The sequence below is a fragment of the Protomyctophum parallelum genome, assembly GCF_964188405.1.
Source record: "Protomyctophum parallelum genome assembly, chromosome: 16".
NCBI lineage: Eukaryota > Metazoa > Chordata > Actinopteri > Myctophiformes > Myctophidae > Protomyctophum > Protomyctophum parallelum.
Genome location: NC_139711.1, coordinates 17,513,389 through 17,531,345, shown reverse-complemented (window position 1 = coordinate 17,531,345; position 17,957 = coordinate 17,513,389). Strand labels below are relative to the sequence as shown.

General features: G+C 41.2%; 1 protein-coding gene across 4 annotated transcripts in view; it reads left to right on the top strand.

Annotated features, from left to right (window-relative positions):
* diaph2 (diaphanous-related formin 2) overlaps positions 1-17,957 on the top strand; it is a 589,988-nt gene that overhangs the window by 366,120 nt on the left and 205,911 nt on the right. For all 4 annotated transcript variants that reach the window (XM_083785413.1, XM_083785414.1, XM_083785415.1 and 1 more), the window contains one exon: positions 15,059-15,188. In XM_083785413.1, the coding sequence (XP_083641539.1) occupies positions 15,059-15,188 (130 nt within the window). The remainder of the gene's footprint in view (positions 1-15,058; positions 15,189-17,957) is intronic.

Sequence of the window (17,957 nt, the reverse complement as noted above, 5' to 3'; positions counted from 1 at the left end):
CGTCCCTGTCAAGGACAGGCAGATCTCCCGGGTGCCGCTTTGGTCAAGTGCAACCCGAGCGTGGGCTCTGTGTTTTACTGGAGCAGTCATAAAATGTGCAATAGGGTACGACCTCGTCAGAGGATGGGGTGAGGCAGAGGTAAACGGAAGGCACGTTATTGCCTATGTTCTTTTTTTTCATACCATGATGGGCTCTCTCCCTATGATGCTTCACACACTTGGCATCATTTGCAACGGAGAGTCATTCATTTTGTTCAGAACATCTTATGACTATTTGAGAATAACTAAAGCATAGTAAGAGAATAGAGGACAATTGTTCACATTTGTAATTTAACACATTGATTAAATAGGGAAAATGCCATGTAATGAGCAAAAAAGCGCGGAGTGCCATTTCCCTTGTGTTTTATCACTGGCTTACTGGGGCAGAAACTCTTCCACAGGCATTATTTAACAGCCAGAGACCACATGGCAATGATTTGTGCTTAACTTGGAACAGAGCAGTGTGTCTCGGTTCTAATAAGCAATTTACGCAGTTGACTCATAACTGGGGGGGGGGGGGGGGGGGTCACCTACCCCAGCAGCCAGGTGACCTTGTGTTCCTTGAGAGGAAGATTATGTAAAATTAACACTTTGGCAAAACACCTGGAAGTTTATACACACAGACTTGGTAATAGCGCCTTCACTTGGTAATAGCGCCTTCTATTATCATAACTATACCATTCATAATCACAGCACATGTGGTCATTGGAAATTATTTGACCTGACATTGGTTCCAAAATGGTTGTGCCGTCAGACAAGCTTGTGATGTGCTCGGCTAATTGCGCCATGAATGCCCTGAGATTTTGACCCATCGGTGCTTCTTGGGCACAAAAAGTTTGAAAACCTGCCATATAGTTTGTTGTCAATTAAACAACCACCACCTGATGTTCCTGCAGTTGCAGAGAAGGCCTTGGCCTGTCTGCTTTGGGATTCACCCTCTTTAAAATAAAATAAAACCTTCTTGAAAGATAAGTCAGTTTTATAGAAGACATCTGACATCTTTCTGGAAAGATGTCAGATGTGTGTACACAAGGTTTATGGCAGCTTCAGAAAAAATGCTACAAAAACAATACTGAGCTGCGGATAGAGCTTACTGCTGCTTTTTCAGAGCAGCTTTCAAAGCCACGGAACGAGAATGGACTTTAAATTAGACATTAAGTTCATTAAAACGTAATCTTCTTCCTCCTTCAGGAACCTGGTGTATACATCATTCATCTTAATACAGTATGTACCCTCAGCGTACTGTGGTACGGATGTAGAGGGGTGGAGAGTTTGCTTTGTTTGTTTTCATTATGCGTGCATATAGCACCTCGCTGAGATCAATAATGACAATACAGTAGGTAACAAGCTGACAGTGTTTTCTTCCCAGCACTGTTAATGCATGAGATTAGAACCTAAATATAATACCCTGGTGAGAAGCTTCAAGGCAGTTTCTCCCTGCAGTGTTAGTTATTCATGATAACACCATCAAATTGAAACTCTCCATTGGAACAAGTAGATAACCCACACTGGTTAACATTGTGGGGTTTTTTTCGGAAATTCATGTTCTCTCATGTAATCTGGCTGAAATAAAATATTTGCAGTAGTAATATCTGTGGACCTCCCTAGGGAGACGCCCGAGAGGCATCCTAAACAGATGTCCGAACCACCTAAGCTGGCTCTTTTCCAAACGAAGCGAGTCTCCGAGTCTCTCCAGTGTGACTGAACCTTTCACCCTATCTCTAAGGGAGATGCCAGCCACCCGTCTGAGAAAACTCATTCCAACTACCGTGCACATCACCTATTTTAGACATTGTTGTACAACAGTGTTGCGCAAAAGCAGTGAGGTTATAGACAGACATTTTCTTTAAGCATTTTCTTCTGTAGTGATATGCCCAAATTTGGGGCCAGCAGATTGAAAGCGGTTATAGTCACTTGTGTGTCAGATGACAAACAACAAAACACGTGTAATTAAAAGAGATCTAGCAGCCAGCCGTCCCCCAAGCCACCCGTCCATTTCCCTTTTGAGCATGGTGGCAGAAGAACCTGTACACACGTCACCCTCTCCCAAAACAAACGGGGCTTAACGCCGTCACTGAAGTCTTGAGATTACCACACCGTCTGTTGCTGCAGTCCAGGCTCACTGCCACCAGCTCTCAACTTTCCAAAGTCGCAATACCACTCAGCCCCATTGTCATGATTCCCAGAGCCTCATCGTGTGGTGCCACTCAAGTGTGACCCCACATCTCTCTCTCTCTCTCTCTCTCTCTCTCTCTCTCCACAAATTATACAGTCCCTGGGAAGGATTGCTGCTGATCCCTTGTTGGGAGCCGTCGCCGCGGCTCCTTAAATTGAGCAATCAAAGTCCCTCTGTTAGTGTGCAGATTCTGTGGTCCCATCACTACATTTGTTCTTTTATTAGTTCATTTTTTGCCTCTCTTTATTGATTTCCCTATACTCGATATTTCTTTGAAAGCCTATTTCCATGCACCACCTACAGCTCGGTGCTCCACTCTGAATGCTAAGTGTGTTGGAAGAGATGCATGAGAGATACGCAAGTATAATAACTACTGAGGGGTTTGAGATAATATCAGCTACATTTTAAGCTAATTTAGATCCCTCTTCGGAATGTGCTCTACTGTATATATATATATATATATATATATATATATATATATACAGAAGCTCAATAAAGAAACAAACCATAACATATCTTATTCATCTACTTGAAATGAACATATTTCGAGAGTAGAATTGAATTGAGCTCAACCTCATTCGTGCACAAATCTTCGATTAAACCCTCTGTTTGTTTAAAGCTGCATGCCTCAGACCACATGTACACAGCGATCATAGACCCCCAGAGTCTTTGAAGATTAATGAAAATGGGAAAATTAATCTTGAGACATTTGCAGAAATTGGTAAATATTCAATATCTGTAATTGGAAATAATATTTTCAAATAATATGTGTAATTGAACATGCATACATTGAAACAGCGGATGGAAGCGATGTGTTTTTCCAAGTCTCTCAAATGCAGTGGTGGAATGTCTGTCTTTGTCACCAGCCGTGTGTCATGTGGTGTCATTTGAATTCAGCTAATCACCTGCCAGCACTCGTAAAGTGTGCAACAAATAAAATCACTCGATCACTTATCATGAATATTCATCAAGTAAACGCTCCCTCATCAAACAAAGAGCCTCTAAATGCTAGAGAATAACTATTCAGACAACACTGACCTCCATGTAGTCGAGTGTCATACAAACCAAAATCCCAAACTTTGTGGCCTATTACATTTGATCTGTCTCCATCACACAGTGTTAATTCAGCACTGTTTTTTTTTTACTCTTTCAGAGTTGAATTAATACTCAGCATTTTTCTGTCCAGGCAGCACTAAATTCAAGGGTTGATACAGTATACTGCTTGGGATTGTTTTCAGCTTTGTCCATCGTATCGTATCTGGAGAAAAAAAAAAGTTCTTCTTAATTTTTATTCAGTGCATTGAAATTAATATATATTCAAGAATGTAAAAGTTGCAGCCACTAGTCAACATAACTTGAATGCATCAATATATACCACACCCAGCCTGGTCAAGACCTAATACAGAGAGTGCCTACTTCCGTTTAGAGACTCAACCAGCTAGGTCTTCGTCTTGCCCAGCATGCTTTCAACCAGGCATCCCTATCTTGGGCGTATCCCAGAAGAAGCTGTGTTATACCCTATATATTAGGGATGCACCGAAAGGGAAATTCTTGGCCGAAACCGAATACCGAATATAGGAAACAGTTGGCCGAAAACCGAATACCGAATAGCCGAATACAGCTTTGTTGTAAAGCTACCTGATTATGGCAAAATACATGATTATGGATTTTCATAATCGATTCATCGGGCGATTATTTAAACGATTAATCGGATTATGGCCCCTTTTTTGCAATTACCTTTAAAAAAATGCTTAAAGTTATTGTAGGCATGTTGTAACTAACAATAAAGACAATAAAAATGAATACTCCTTCAAAATTTATATTTTACCCCCTTTTTAATACAATTTGATTTCATTGCCATTCCTTGTACTTGTAATGATACTGTAATCTGTAATGTTGACTGTGTATAGCTGACTGTCTTTCTTCCCATTTCTATCTCTGGGACCCCAATTTATTTTTATTTCTATTGTAAAAATCAATGTAAATTTTGAGAGTGTATTTGGTTCCATTTTTGCACTCTGTTACAGACCGGCCCCACTTGGTTTACTTCCTAACTATCTATAATTTAGCTGGAACTCCCACTATGAGAACCACTGTCCTACACAGTGTGTGGGCACGCACGCACACGCACGCACAAACACACACACACACACACACACACACACACACACACACACACACAATAGCATGCTAGCTAATAGGGGAAAACGTTCTTATTTAGCAGCCATATTAGCATGTTCTCTAGGCTCTAGTATCACATATGCCAAAGTTAAACAGCACTGAACAACTGATCATTGTTAAGCAAAACGTTCACGGACGTTCTGCTTCTGCTTTTGCCCTGCCTGTGCCCACTTCAATGCGCTGCTGAGATTACACACAGGTGGAACAGATTTGAGGAGCTAACGAGCAAGCTACTGCTAGTGTTCGTCGTAGCCTGCATGCAAACTCACAGATTCAGACATTGGGGAGCATTTTTTGTCATACGACAAAAGAATAGACAGTGGCGGTGCTCACAAATACCATGTTTTGGGACCTGTTGATGAGCTCGCAGATTTTGCGGAGCGCATCGCAGCCACAGCACAGAGCAACTTGACGCTGTGTGTGTGTGTGTGTGTGTGGGGGGGAGACTGAAGTTGGGAGAGAGAGAGAGGTAGATGCGGAGCGCTCTGGTTACGTTCAAGACAATCGCGTGTTGTGTTTATACCGACCCGGTGTTTTGACTATTCAGTGATATATTTTCGGCCTATTTGAGCCGAAACCGAATAGGCCGAAAATACATTTTTAGCCATTTTCGGCCGAATATTTTCGGTGGCCGAATTTTCGGTGCATCCCTACTATATATATATATATATATTTTTTTTTTAATAGATGTACAGGCTTGCAACATATCATGATGCGTTGTGAACTTGTGGATGTGCTATTTTCGCTACTTGAACGTGACACTGTCATATGACAAGGTTTACAAGGGCATTAATTAATGGAATAGAAGATAATATGGAGATGCAAGGTTTCTGCGATAACTTTTACAGTTTTTTCCCCTCGTCAATGATAATCACCGTGCTGTGCTAATCAGCTTGCAATTTTTGTCAGATAATCTTAATGACTGCCTAATCAACACAAACCACAGGGTTTTGCCACTTAGACAGAGCCGGCCCATTGCACTCAATAACTGTCCACAGTGCTGCCCACCCACCCGCTCGCCCCCTGCATCGGTCCAGGTTAAAGATTCTGGACACCTCCTTAAATCATTAACGCAGAAGATGAAAAATAGATAGAGGCTATCTACGCCATGCTCTAGCTGTCTAGCACAGTTGCTGCTTTCTGAAGTCAAGGCACTTTATGCACGTGTCAAAAAGTGTCCAGTGGAAGGTAGTAGTGCCACAACAAAATGACTTATGACGTGAAAATATAAAAGGAAGACCAAAAACTATCTGGAAGTGTACATTTGAGAAAGAATAGTGTACTGTACATACAGTAATATTTTTACCTTAAAACCCATTAAAACGGGGAAAGCATCCGTGTCATTTTAGATTTCAGCGTTGGCTATTCATAAATAGCAGATGTACAAGCTCACAGCGCATAGGCCTAAATTTAAAATAAATAAACAAATCATGAAAAAAAGCTGGACATTTTTAACACAAAAATATCCTCTTCTTTGGGTCCCTGGCACAACACATTTTCAGATGGGGGTCCGCAGCAAAATATCATTTTGTGGGTCCCTCCACAAAAACATTTACTGATTAGAAGCCATTATTTTGTAGAATTGGACTCAGGTTAATTTTAAGTTATAAAATGTTCTGTTTTTATTATCCTTCTTTAGAAAGGGTTTACTATACTATGAAACAGAATGTTTAGACTTGTTTCCCCCCCACCCATAGAATATTGTTCATCTGAGCTAGCATTTGAAAACAGCATTCCACAGAAGCACTTTTGCATGTGGTAATGACAGTTTGGGGTATAACAATAAACAAATTAAAATTTGAAATGCATGAAATTAACTTGTGATTACCCAATGTGAGCAGATGATTGATCCCCATCTAATGAAAGTGTGTGTGTGTGTGTGTGTGTGTGTGTGTGTGTGTGTGTGTGTGTGTGTGTGTGTGTGTGTGTGTGCGTGTGCGTGTGCGTGTGCGTGTGCGTGTGCACGTTGCAAGCATATGTTTCTGTCTGTCTGCAACTCAACATTTGTCTGGATCAGTTTTGTGTGTGCGTGTGACTGAGTGTGTGTGTGTGTGGGGCAGACTATACGTGTTGTGTCTATCTAGGATATTGTCAGTATGAAGCGCACAGAGGTGGGTTGCGCTAATTAGCTCTCCCAGCATGCCGTTCCAACAGCATGGCAATCACAGTAGGGAATGAATATGGAACAAGTTTCCCATGCGCTGCAGTGGAGACATCAGTGTGTGTGTGTGTGTGTGTGTGTGTGTGTGTGTGTGTGTGTGTGTGTGTGTGTGTGTGTGTGTGTGTGTGTGTGTGTGGGCTGTGCCCCATTATGCACACACTCACACACATACAGTACGCATACTTGGCTGACACGCCGTAGTACTTTTTTTCCTCCGTGCCACATTGTCTCCATTTCTTTCATTTCTCAAACACGGGTGTGTCATCAATTCAGTAAGGTTATGGAGCGCTAATATGCAACCTCTTTTCTCCCTGATGTGTGATTCATTTATGCCAGTGTGCCAAGTATCATCGTATTTTTAGTTTTGTTATTTAATGTCACTGTTTACTCTGTAAACAGTGTTGTATAATATCTAGCTGTTGACTGTTATTACCCCCCTTTAGCATCTGCCTGCTGTAGCTAATTGGACATTTTTAACACCTTGAACGTGGATCTTATAATGTCAATGACAATATGTATTTAGTCCGAAATAAATGTAAAACTATGTCAGCACTTTTGTACAGACATGGATAAAATATTTTTTGGTCAAAACAAAAAGATGAAAGCTCTACAGTATATTCCTGTCTGAGTATGTCTGTCTGAGAGTATACCCATTTATCAGCTTCTATTTCTATGGTGTTCCGGTTCCAATTTAGTATGTGTCATCAGTTCCAATGTCCCTTGTTTATCCTGTACCTGTATGAGTTCTCTCTCCTAATTGGATGAAATTGGTATCTGACCTGAACATGCGGTTTCTGTTTATGATAGAGCTGGAGAGACAAACATAATATATCACTTACTACACCTTTAATAGCACTGAATTTTGTGTTGTGTGCATCTGTCTACATTTTAGTAATTATCTGATTAGCGTATTTCCTTTCAACTCTTAATTCATGTTGACTTGCCTAATCCATGGAGTATCTTGATCACAACACAAAGAGGCTTGAAATAATAGCTTCCAATCTGATATTTCTTCATCGGTGAGGTGCTACCTCTCACAAGGCTGTAGGCATGCAGAACACTTGTGTGGTCCACAGTTTTAATGACCTGAGCTATAAATAACTAATAAGACTCCTGAATTAATTTCTTAGAGAGGTTGACGATGAGCTGGTGTGATTTAATTATTGCACTTACATACGCATGTTGTACGCATAACGCACGTATGCAACAACGGCGCCAAAACTGTACAATAACAGGAATTATTGTTACAGTGATTCACCCTGTAGCTGTAATTTACACCCTGTATGTGAAATGATGATGAGAACCATGTATTTATTCACGTTTTGAGCTCCATTATGCTATAGCCCCAGGTCTAGGTAACTAAATGCAGCATTTCTGTTCAATGGTGACATTTAGTACTTTGTTTCAGTTTACAGGTATTATTCAAAAACACACTTACTGTATTCTTAAAAGTATTAGCCAAATAGCCTAACCGCATCTTACAATGACAAAATGCTGTGTGTGGTGTCTTGACCGGTTGTTGTTGTCTTGGTCGGTGGTGAAAAATCCTGACCGCGAGTATCACAGCGCCTGCTACAGGCCGTTGAAAAACCTTGTCTTCCCCAGAAACGGTGCAATGAATGTCGTTTCTGAGATAGAGGGCTTGAATGCAGCCCATAGAATGCAAGTGGATGCACGCGCATCTTCAAAATGGCCACTGTCAATTTACAATTTACAATTTAGGCATTTAGCAGACGCTCTTGATCCAGAGCGACTTACATTAAGCAAAAACAAAAGCATGGCATACATCACTATATAAAAGTAGTTATCATGACTCATGTATAAACTAAGAACGTAACAGTGGAGTATCTATGTCAACTATACATACTATACTATATTATACAATATACATGTGTACTATAAAGTGCTATGACATAAAATGCAATTCTAATGCTGTCTACGTCACAAGCTATAAGTCTGTCTAAAATACTATCTAAGTCTACATGAAGTGCTATCTAAGGGGCTAGGCTAGGGCAAGTGCTACGGGCCATGGTGGAGTCTGAAGTCTGAACACTTTGAGTATTATGCTAATGAACGGTAGCTAACGATTCGGTCGGATAAATCAAACTACAAAATCAGTGTATAGAGATTCCTGCCCCTTCATGCCTTACTGTACAATACATGGGACATTCTAATTACTATAATCAGCAGGTGTGTAGGGGACAGGGTGCATATAATATTGGATACCAACATCATGGGAATGAGGGGCAAAACCTGGACTCATCTATGTTCAGAATGATCATTTATTATTACTACTGCTTGAGAGCATCTCTCAAAGACAATGAATGGTCCGTGTTTATATACATGTAGTGCCTTCATCCTTAATCAGCAGAGCACTTTCTGATACTAATAATAGGCCACTCCCACTGTACGTACTAACTTTATCCAAAGTGCTTTACGTTCGTCCATTCACACACAGACGGTGGAGGCAACCATGCAAGGCACCAAACGGCTCTCTGGGACTCAGCAGTTAGAACAAACACTTCAACACAAAGCCAGGGGGAACCGGGGATTGAACCAGGGACCTTTCAGTTCCCGGTCAGCCACTCTAACCCCTGATCCACTGCCACATTAGGTACATTGGGTACTGTACAGTATGTTTTGACACCGGCATTAGATTGTTCATGATCACATATTAAAGTTGATGAAAGTATATGTTTTTGTTCAAATAAGGGTTAAATAGCTCTATATTATGATATTAAACATTGCTAAAGAGTGTTTATTCAGTAACCGGGTTCTCACCATCAACAGTTAACAGAAACTATTTTTCTTTCTTTAGTTTTATCCAATCAACACATACAGCATAATGGATAAACATGTGGAATTGGAAGTGAATTCTCTCTGCTGACTGGATCAAATTGGCATCCCGCCCAGCGAATGTATTTTCTGTTTGCTGGAGAGATGGGGAGACCCCTTACTGAACAAACAATATCATAATATAGAGCTTTTTTGTATTATTTATTTTCTCTTTTTAAACAAAACATATCACTATCAGATAGACCAATAAAGAGTGCTTGACACCTGTGGATAAGTGTTGGACATCCTACTGCATCGGGAAGTGAGGAGATGAAAAATCCACTTGTTATTCAGAGAATGCATAGCCAGAATGTTTAGTTTTTGTGCACAATATGTTCTTGTAGATTCTTTTCATTTTTCATCATATTTACTTCTGGATCATATTCTTATTGTGTTTATTACAGATACACTGTGGAGCAGGTGTTGTTTTCATGAACATGAGAGGCTTACATGGGAGATGAGATCCAGATGAATTATAGTGGGGTCCCCAAACTACGGCCCGCGGGCCGTATACGGCCCGCCATGTCATTTTATGTGGCCCGCCTGCCTCAAGCAAAAAATAAATACATTTAAAATAGACAAAATATAGGATTTTATTTTTATTTTTCATTAGCACTGGATGAGAGCACGGACGTGCAGGACACAGCGCAGCTGCTCATTTTTATTCGTGGAGTTAGCGCAAACTTTGAGATGTGCGAGGAGCTGGCAGGCCTCCAATGTCTCAAAGGGACTACGACGGGGGAGGATATTTTCGGCAAAGTATGCCAAACAATGGAAGAGTTGGACCTGGACTGGTCAAAGCTGGCCGGCATCACGACTGACGGGGCTCCTAGTATGGTGGGCACGTCTCGGGGTCTAATAGGACGCATGAAAGGGAAAATGGAAGAACGTGGTCTCACCGCCCCGCCCACTGTCCACCCAGAGAGGGTTATTTGGTTATTATTTATTTCATAAATAGTGTTATTATATATTTCCTGACTTTATTTTCTCTGTGAAGAACCCAGAGAGGGTTATTTGGTTATTATTTATTTCACAAATAGTGTTGTTCATTTCCTGACTTTTTTCTGTGAAGAAATACGTGCACTATGCAGCCCTGTAGTGCTGCATGTACATTACAAGCACTATGCAGCCCTGTAGTGCTGCATGTACAGTACAAGCACTATGCAGCCCTGTAGTGCTGCATGTACAGTACAAGCACTATGCAGCCCTGTAGTGCTGCATGTACATTACAAGCACTATGCAGCCCTGTAGTGCTGCATGTACAGTACAAGCACTATGCAGCCCTGTAGTGCTGCATGTACATTACAAGCACTATGCAGCCCTGTAGTGCTGCATGTACATTACAAGCACTATGCAGCCCTGTAGTGCTGCATGTACAGTACAAGCACTATGCAGCCCTGTAGTGCTGCATGTACATTACAAGCACTATGCAGCCATGTAGTGCTGCATGTACAGTACAAGCACTATGCAGCCCTGTAGTGCTGCATGTACAGTACAAGCACTATGCAGCCCTGTAGTGCTGCATGTACAGTACAAGCACTATGCAGCCCTGTAGTGCTGCATGTACAGTACAAGCACTATGCAGCCCTGTAGTGCTGCATGTACAGTACAAGCACTATGCAGCCCTGTAGTGCTGCATGTACAGTGCATGCAGTATGCAGCCCTGTAGTGCTGCATGTACAGTACGTGCACTGGTTATTAATATTTGGTTATGTGTGGCTTTCTGGAAAAAAATAAATGTTTACGTTTAGGCACCCCTGCGATCGTCACACTTTTTCTGTTACAAACTGACCCCGGCCCCCATCAGAGAAGGGAAAAGTTATGTGGCCCTCACAGGAAAAAGTTTGGGGACCCCTGAATTATACCCTCTCTGTCAGGTGCGGTCCAAAACCGTGAAATGTTCAAAACCGAGCCTGTGTTCCATGACAATTTGTGATTTATTTGTGGAAATCTTTCCAAAATCCCTTTAAAATAATATGACAAAATTTAGGAAACAAAAAGTAAAACGGTGTTCACTCGCGACCCACGGAAATGGATCCGTGACTCACGAATGTGGTCCCGAAGTTGTAAACGGTCTCCCAGGGACACGTGGGAACTAAATGACTGATGTGATTGATTGGTGTCATAGATGGCAATATCATTCCAACAATAATTCAAACAATTCTACCTGTAGTGCTTGTCTGGATGGTTAAGTACACGGAGCCCTTTCATCCCTCAGAGAGCAATTGCTATCTTTGATTAATACATAAATACATGCATAGAGCAATTGCTGAGCTATGCCTTGTTAATGGATTAATCAATTTCAGTGGTTCTCCAATTGAGGTCCACCGCAAATCATCGTACCTGAGAATAATCACCGTTTAATCCTGGGAAGACTTCCTCCACTTTTGGAAAAAAAAAGATAAAAAAGATACAAAGGTTCCGTGAGGCTAAAAGGCCATATTGATCACTGAGATGCATTTGAACTGGCAATTATCAGCCCACAAAATGTGCTCAGATTAATATCGTTGCCATTGTTTGCCTAAGCCATATGCGATCCCCTTGCCATGCATATCATTGTCAGTAATCCTTGATCATTACAACAGGATCACACCACTGGGGGAGGGGGCGTTGTTGTGCATCAGCGACTCCCAATCGATAGACTTGAAAACAAAAGACCAAGGAGTTGATGAGCAGGAAAACGACGCCAGCCACCGTGTCGCTCACCGACAATAACTGATTCAGACAGTCATTTATTTCCTGCAAGCCAAACCTCGACGTAAGTGTAGGAGGTTCAATTCAAGAGTCACAACAGCTATTTTACCGTGGGTCATTGGGTTAATACTAAGTATTTTGTTTTTGCTGTGACCAACTTCCTTCCATTTTACAAAACTTTGTCTCCTCTCTCTCTCTCTCTCTCACACACTCTCTATTTATATTGTCCCAATTATCCCTATGCCTGCATTCATTGCCTGCATGCCAACACACTTTATTTTGTCATTGTCGGGTGGAGACCTCATGTACAAAACAATTACTTTTCATGATTCGTAATTCAAAGGTAGCAGACCTATAGAAGCTCACTTTGCTCATATTGTGCCGCGTTTTGATTTGAGGTTGTGGATCTGCTGCTACAGAAAGTGAATGGCAGATTGAGTGGCAAAGTTAGTGACAAAGTGAATTTAATGTTGTTTAAAGTCATTTAATGCAATCAAATATGACTTTTCTGTTTGGATGTATGGGCTGTCAAGGCCAGAAAGTAGGCATTCCCGCATAACTTCCGGGGTATGATGATGATGTCACGCGCATGCCCTCTATAGCTGCTTTTGTGTGACGCTGTAGTATGATCAAGTACGGCCTTCATTTTACGAGAAAAAAAAAACCCACAAAAAGTTGTGGGTTTAAGAATGTAGAGATAAGAGGTTTCAACTTTCTGCGCGACAGCGACGATTTGCTATTGTTCACTTACTGCTGTTGATCCCTACTGGGAACATCTCTAGTATCTCAACCCTCCTCGCGGTTCAACAGTAACACACAACTCACTGGTGCAGCGAGTTACTGCCCTCCCCGTCCTTAGTAGCTTAGTTTTCATTTAGTTTTTATTTAGTTTTCATCAGTGAAGTCAACAAACATTTTCCGTCATTCTGTCCGACGAGCAAATCCCTACACTTCGCAGTGGTGGACAGGAACTTTACCGCTGCACCACCCGAGTGCCAAAAAACAACAATATTATGTTAAACTCCATGTCAGGTGAAAACCAGACCAGGTGCAACAGTATCAATGTTGAAGTGCTGTACACTTAGTGCGTCAAAAGCACTAGCACTTAGTTACAACAAATGAAAAGAGTCAAGTACGAAAGATTCAAATTCAACTAAATTAAATACCAACACTAAGTAGCCTACAATTGTATTGTTGAACGACAAGTGATTTATATATAAAGGCGTAAATTCAAGAGGTTTTATCTGGATAGTGCTGTGATGGGATATTGTTTTGGAAGGAGATGGATGTGCTCTGAGCAGTTTAACTTTTTCCTGGGTAAACTGCCAGCTCCCCACTCCACAGCCAGTCAAAACACTGCAACCTCAGTGTAGCAATAAAATCTCAATCACACAATACATGTGTTGCGGGAAGACAGCCAGGAGTTGAAAATTTGGCATGTCTGTTCAAAGGAGAGGAGGGTTGAATGATATCACATCTGCTGTTGCTGCACTAAACAGTGTTTTTTACCGTGTCCTGCTAAGCTTAGCTTAAGGACATAGCAGCCATTGCCATTGCCTGTCCCTCCTGCACCCATGGCAGGATTGGTAGTGGCTCTGAACGAGGTTGCATGCTTGGGGATCAGAAGGATCCTGTTTAAATCACCAGCTCCCCCTTGGTTCGTGTCAAAGTGTCGGGAACTGCCCATAGATCCGAAGTCCCGTTAGTCCGAACATGCACTGCTCCCGTGCTTGCGGTTAGGTTTAGGTTTGCTCCCGTGCTTGCGGTTAGGTTTAGGTTAGGGTTAGAGATAGGGATAGTCATTTCGGAACAATGAACCTTCTGACTAATGACACGTTACCAAAGTGTCCTCGAGCAGGGGTCTTAAACATTGTTCAGGCCAAGGACCCCATATCTGGGAGAGAGATGAAGCCCGGACCACTACACCATTTATTAAATTGTGTAAATTGTTTGACAGCACTATCATCAGTGTATGTTGAATTCATGTTAATGTCTATTATCACGTATTAAACCATCAATAGTCTGCTCTTCTTTCCATCTCTGTGCCAAAAATTGCCGATCTAAGTTCGCAACGCCTTGCACACTATTTTAAGCTAAAGTTCTCATTAGAAAGGTAATGCTAGGGTTCAAGTGGTTAATGTAAAAATAAATAAGCAGGTTGATGCAGGTGAATGTAACTGTAACTTGTGGTTGTGACGAATTGCATCTATTGGAACGCAGGTTATTTTTTACTTTACTGAAACATAACGCTTTTAGACATGCAAGTTTTCTGCTCAACAGCAATGATGTATTATATTATACATCCACATTTTTTGTTGATAATGGTTCACAAGAATTCCTGTGGTCATGAGATGCAAAATGTCGACCGAAGACTGCATAGTGCATACCTGCAATTACAAGGAAATAACTAACACTGACATATTGTGCATTGTACAGTGGGCCGAATTTATTGGGACAATGAAAAGAAGATCACATAAGCCCTTTTCTTTAAATTACTAAAACGGGGAAAGCATCTGTGTTATTCTAGATTTTTGGGTTTCGCTCGTTAGACCTTCATCAGGACGGACAAGGGATAATAATTGTCCATCCTGATTGAAGGTCTAACGACAAAAACGTCAAAATAAAGAGCAACATTTCTTTTGCAAGTTCCTGACAGTGTGCGGGTCCTATTCTTTGTCATTCAGAGATCCTCTTATGTTTATATGCACTTTATCCTACACACTTGCCACCAACCTTTCATGGTGTGCATCTGCCCGTTTCTAAAATGCGTTGGCTGTTCAAAAGTAGCAGATATAGGCCTAGAAGCTCACAGTGTGTCACTTCACTACATCTGCTATTTTTTAACATTTTCGAAAACCTTTTACTACTGCCTAAAAAGTACTGATTTAGATGGCAGTTGTAGAATGTTGGGATTGACGCTTTATAATTACCTTCATTATTATTATTATTAAATACCTTCATTTCCTTTGCAGCTTCGAGACACTAAATCCATCGATCACAGTACGACGCTTCTGCATTTCCTGGCCGACAAGTCGGAAGAGAAGTTCCCTGAGATTTATAGGTTCCCCGAAGAACTGGAACACGTGGAAAGTGCCAGTAGAGGTACGTCTGTCTAACAGTCACACCACTGAGTAACTAAGCATAATACGCTACACCAAGGACACAACACCAAGACAATACAAGAGGTTCCCAGTCCCCACTATACTGTACACAGATAATATTATGCTTAGTTACCACTGATTAACTAAGCATAATACGCTACACCAGGGTTCCCCAATATGGCGGCCCGCGGGCCATTTGCGGCCCGCAGAGCGCCCCCTTGTGGCCCCTGGAAAATAATTTTCAGGGCAAGACCTCACCTTGCGCATGCAGACTCGGCCCCCAGCCTGGTACCCTAGTCAAAATATTGCCCTTGAGGAAAATTAATTGGGCAACCCTGCGCTACACCAAGGACACAACACCAAGACAATACAAGAGGTTCTCAGTCCCCACTATACACAGATAATCCACTATAATGTCGCCTTGGCTCAGGGTACAAAACTCCTGCTGAAAAGAACCTTTTCCCACTTCTGTAGTTTCGCTCATATTTTGAATCAGCGATACAGGGTACAGTGATAGTGTCATTAAGTTATTGTTAGTGCTAAGCACGTGATGGCCTTATTGTTCATATCAAAAAGTGTGTTTAGTGTCACTAGGGGAAGTCCGATAATCTTGGAAGCAATGCGTGTAATCCTGAATATGTAGCGTCTTGTTATTACCCCAGGTTATTACTGTAGGGTGACGCTGCTTCAATGGTTGAAACGGAATTCCATGCACTTCCATGTAACTAGGTAATAACTTAATGCTTACTATCCATAGTAACTATTTGATTACCATCTAGATCAGTGGTTCCCAAACTTTTTCATATCAAGGACCCCCAAATGGACACTAATTAGCCCGCGGACACCCATTTGAAAATACATGCAAGGGACCCCCATATGAGAAGATTTGTATAAGCTCTAGGAGTGATTCTCAACCCGTTTAATTTCAAGGACCCACAGTTTGACATGCATTAGTCTATACCAGGGGTTTTCAACTGGTTTTTACCCAGGGACCACCATTCTGACTAGGAGCAGCCTGGGGACCACCACTGTTGTGTCGGGTGGGTTCATCGTAGATCTATGATGGACCCACCCGACACAATAGTGGTGGGGCATTCATGCACCATGGGTTAAGATTGTTTTTGTTTTCTTCTTACTTGTTACTCACTAATCACACTATCACAGGCTACATTCATGAGCTGGACAAAAAAAACTATGTTTCAAAGTATTTTATTATCAAAAGTTTTACAAAAGTGTTTTTTACTTGTACTAAGCAGGACTCAAAATAAGTCTCAAAATAATAATCCATTTCAGTTAATCACCCAAACACTGAAGACACATTTGACACTTGGTGCATTTGACAGTCACAGTAGGTTTGTTTCTGAGCTTGTAGCTCTGCCTTTTCGGCAACTATAGACTGAGAAGTTGCACATTGAATAGTGAATACGTCACGTATTATGTGAGACTATTCAATCGATCCGGGGCAGATATTATAACTCTATGGCAGGGAGATTTGACTTTCCCAAACGTATTATTATGAATTGGATGAATAACTTATGGCTACGTCTTACCGTGCTTGCCTTGGGCAGCAAGCACGGTAAGCATGCATGCGTTGGGTGGAAGAGCAGGATGGTTGTTCCGCTGGCCGCTGATGACTCCGTTTATTTTGGTTTATTTGACACCTTGAGCACTTGACTTTTTGAAATGTTAGATTCGACTTAAGTTATTATTATTATTTACAAACAAGTAAAAAGAGTGCAAATAAGTTTTATATTATATATTAGAAAGGTAAAAAAAAATAAAGAAAAAAAAGGCAAAAATATAACTTTTCTGAATGCCTGGCTGCGGACCACCAGCAGTACCTCCGCGGACCACCGGTTGAAAACCCCTGGTCTATACGGACCCCCATCTGGAACCTCCATTTATATTGTAAAATAATTTCAAATTAGTGGTAGTGGTAGACTGGTTTGCTAAAAAAAAAAGTAGGCCTATGTTTTTAGCTAAGCCGATTTATCTCAAACCCACAGTCACAGAACTTGAAAGCATATACTAGCAGATAGGGAAAAAAGTTGGTTAAACATGCAATTTATTCTACTGTAGCAAATCACTCGTCTGCTAACTGCGATTTCTTCCCAGTGGTTCATTCCCTCATGTGCTCTGTTTGGCTTTTCTGTTTCTTGTTCCGTCGACTACCAATTCAAATCCCTCAGCAAATGCCCTGGCATAGTTTTGCAGCTTGCAATTTCAATCAACATGCTGCTGATTACAATTAAGATGTCATCAGCTTGTTTCTCTGTCGATAGATCTTTTGATTTTTTTCCTTCTAAACCTCGTTTCCCACTTGCCTCCAGGATAATAGAAAGGAATTCCTCCTCTGTGGCATAAGCTCTGTTAAACCAGAGGATGATTAGACAATGGGATTTGTCTGCGCTTTATCACATTGATCCCAAAACTTCCAGACCGTTTTCTTTTGCCTCTTAAAGGATTTCACTGTTGTGACCTTGGGACGCTTTTCCTTTACCATACTTCCATTAAAAAACTTCAAAATGACTCAAACAAGAACTTAAAAGATATTTGACAGCTTGATTTTAGACCATTGATTTTGAACCGATATTGTACCACTTTAGGGAAGTCTGAATGTCGGTCCTCGTTGGTTTTGTATTCATGTAATTTAAGACAGTGTGAAAGCTTTTCCAAACATATTTTCAGATTGGTCGTAATAACAAAACTAAGTAGCACATGAATGCGGTGGAAACATTTTAGTCTTGCCTTTGAGCTATTATGAAAGAAT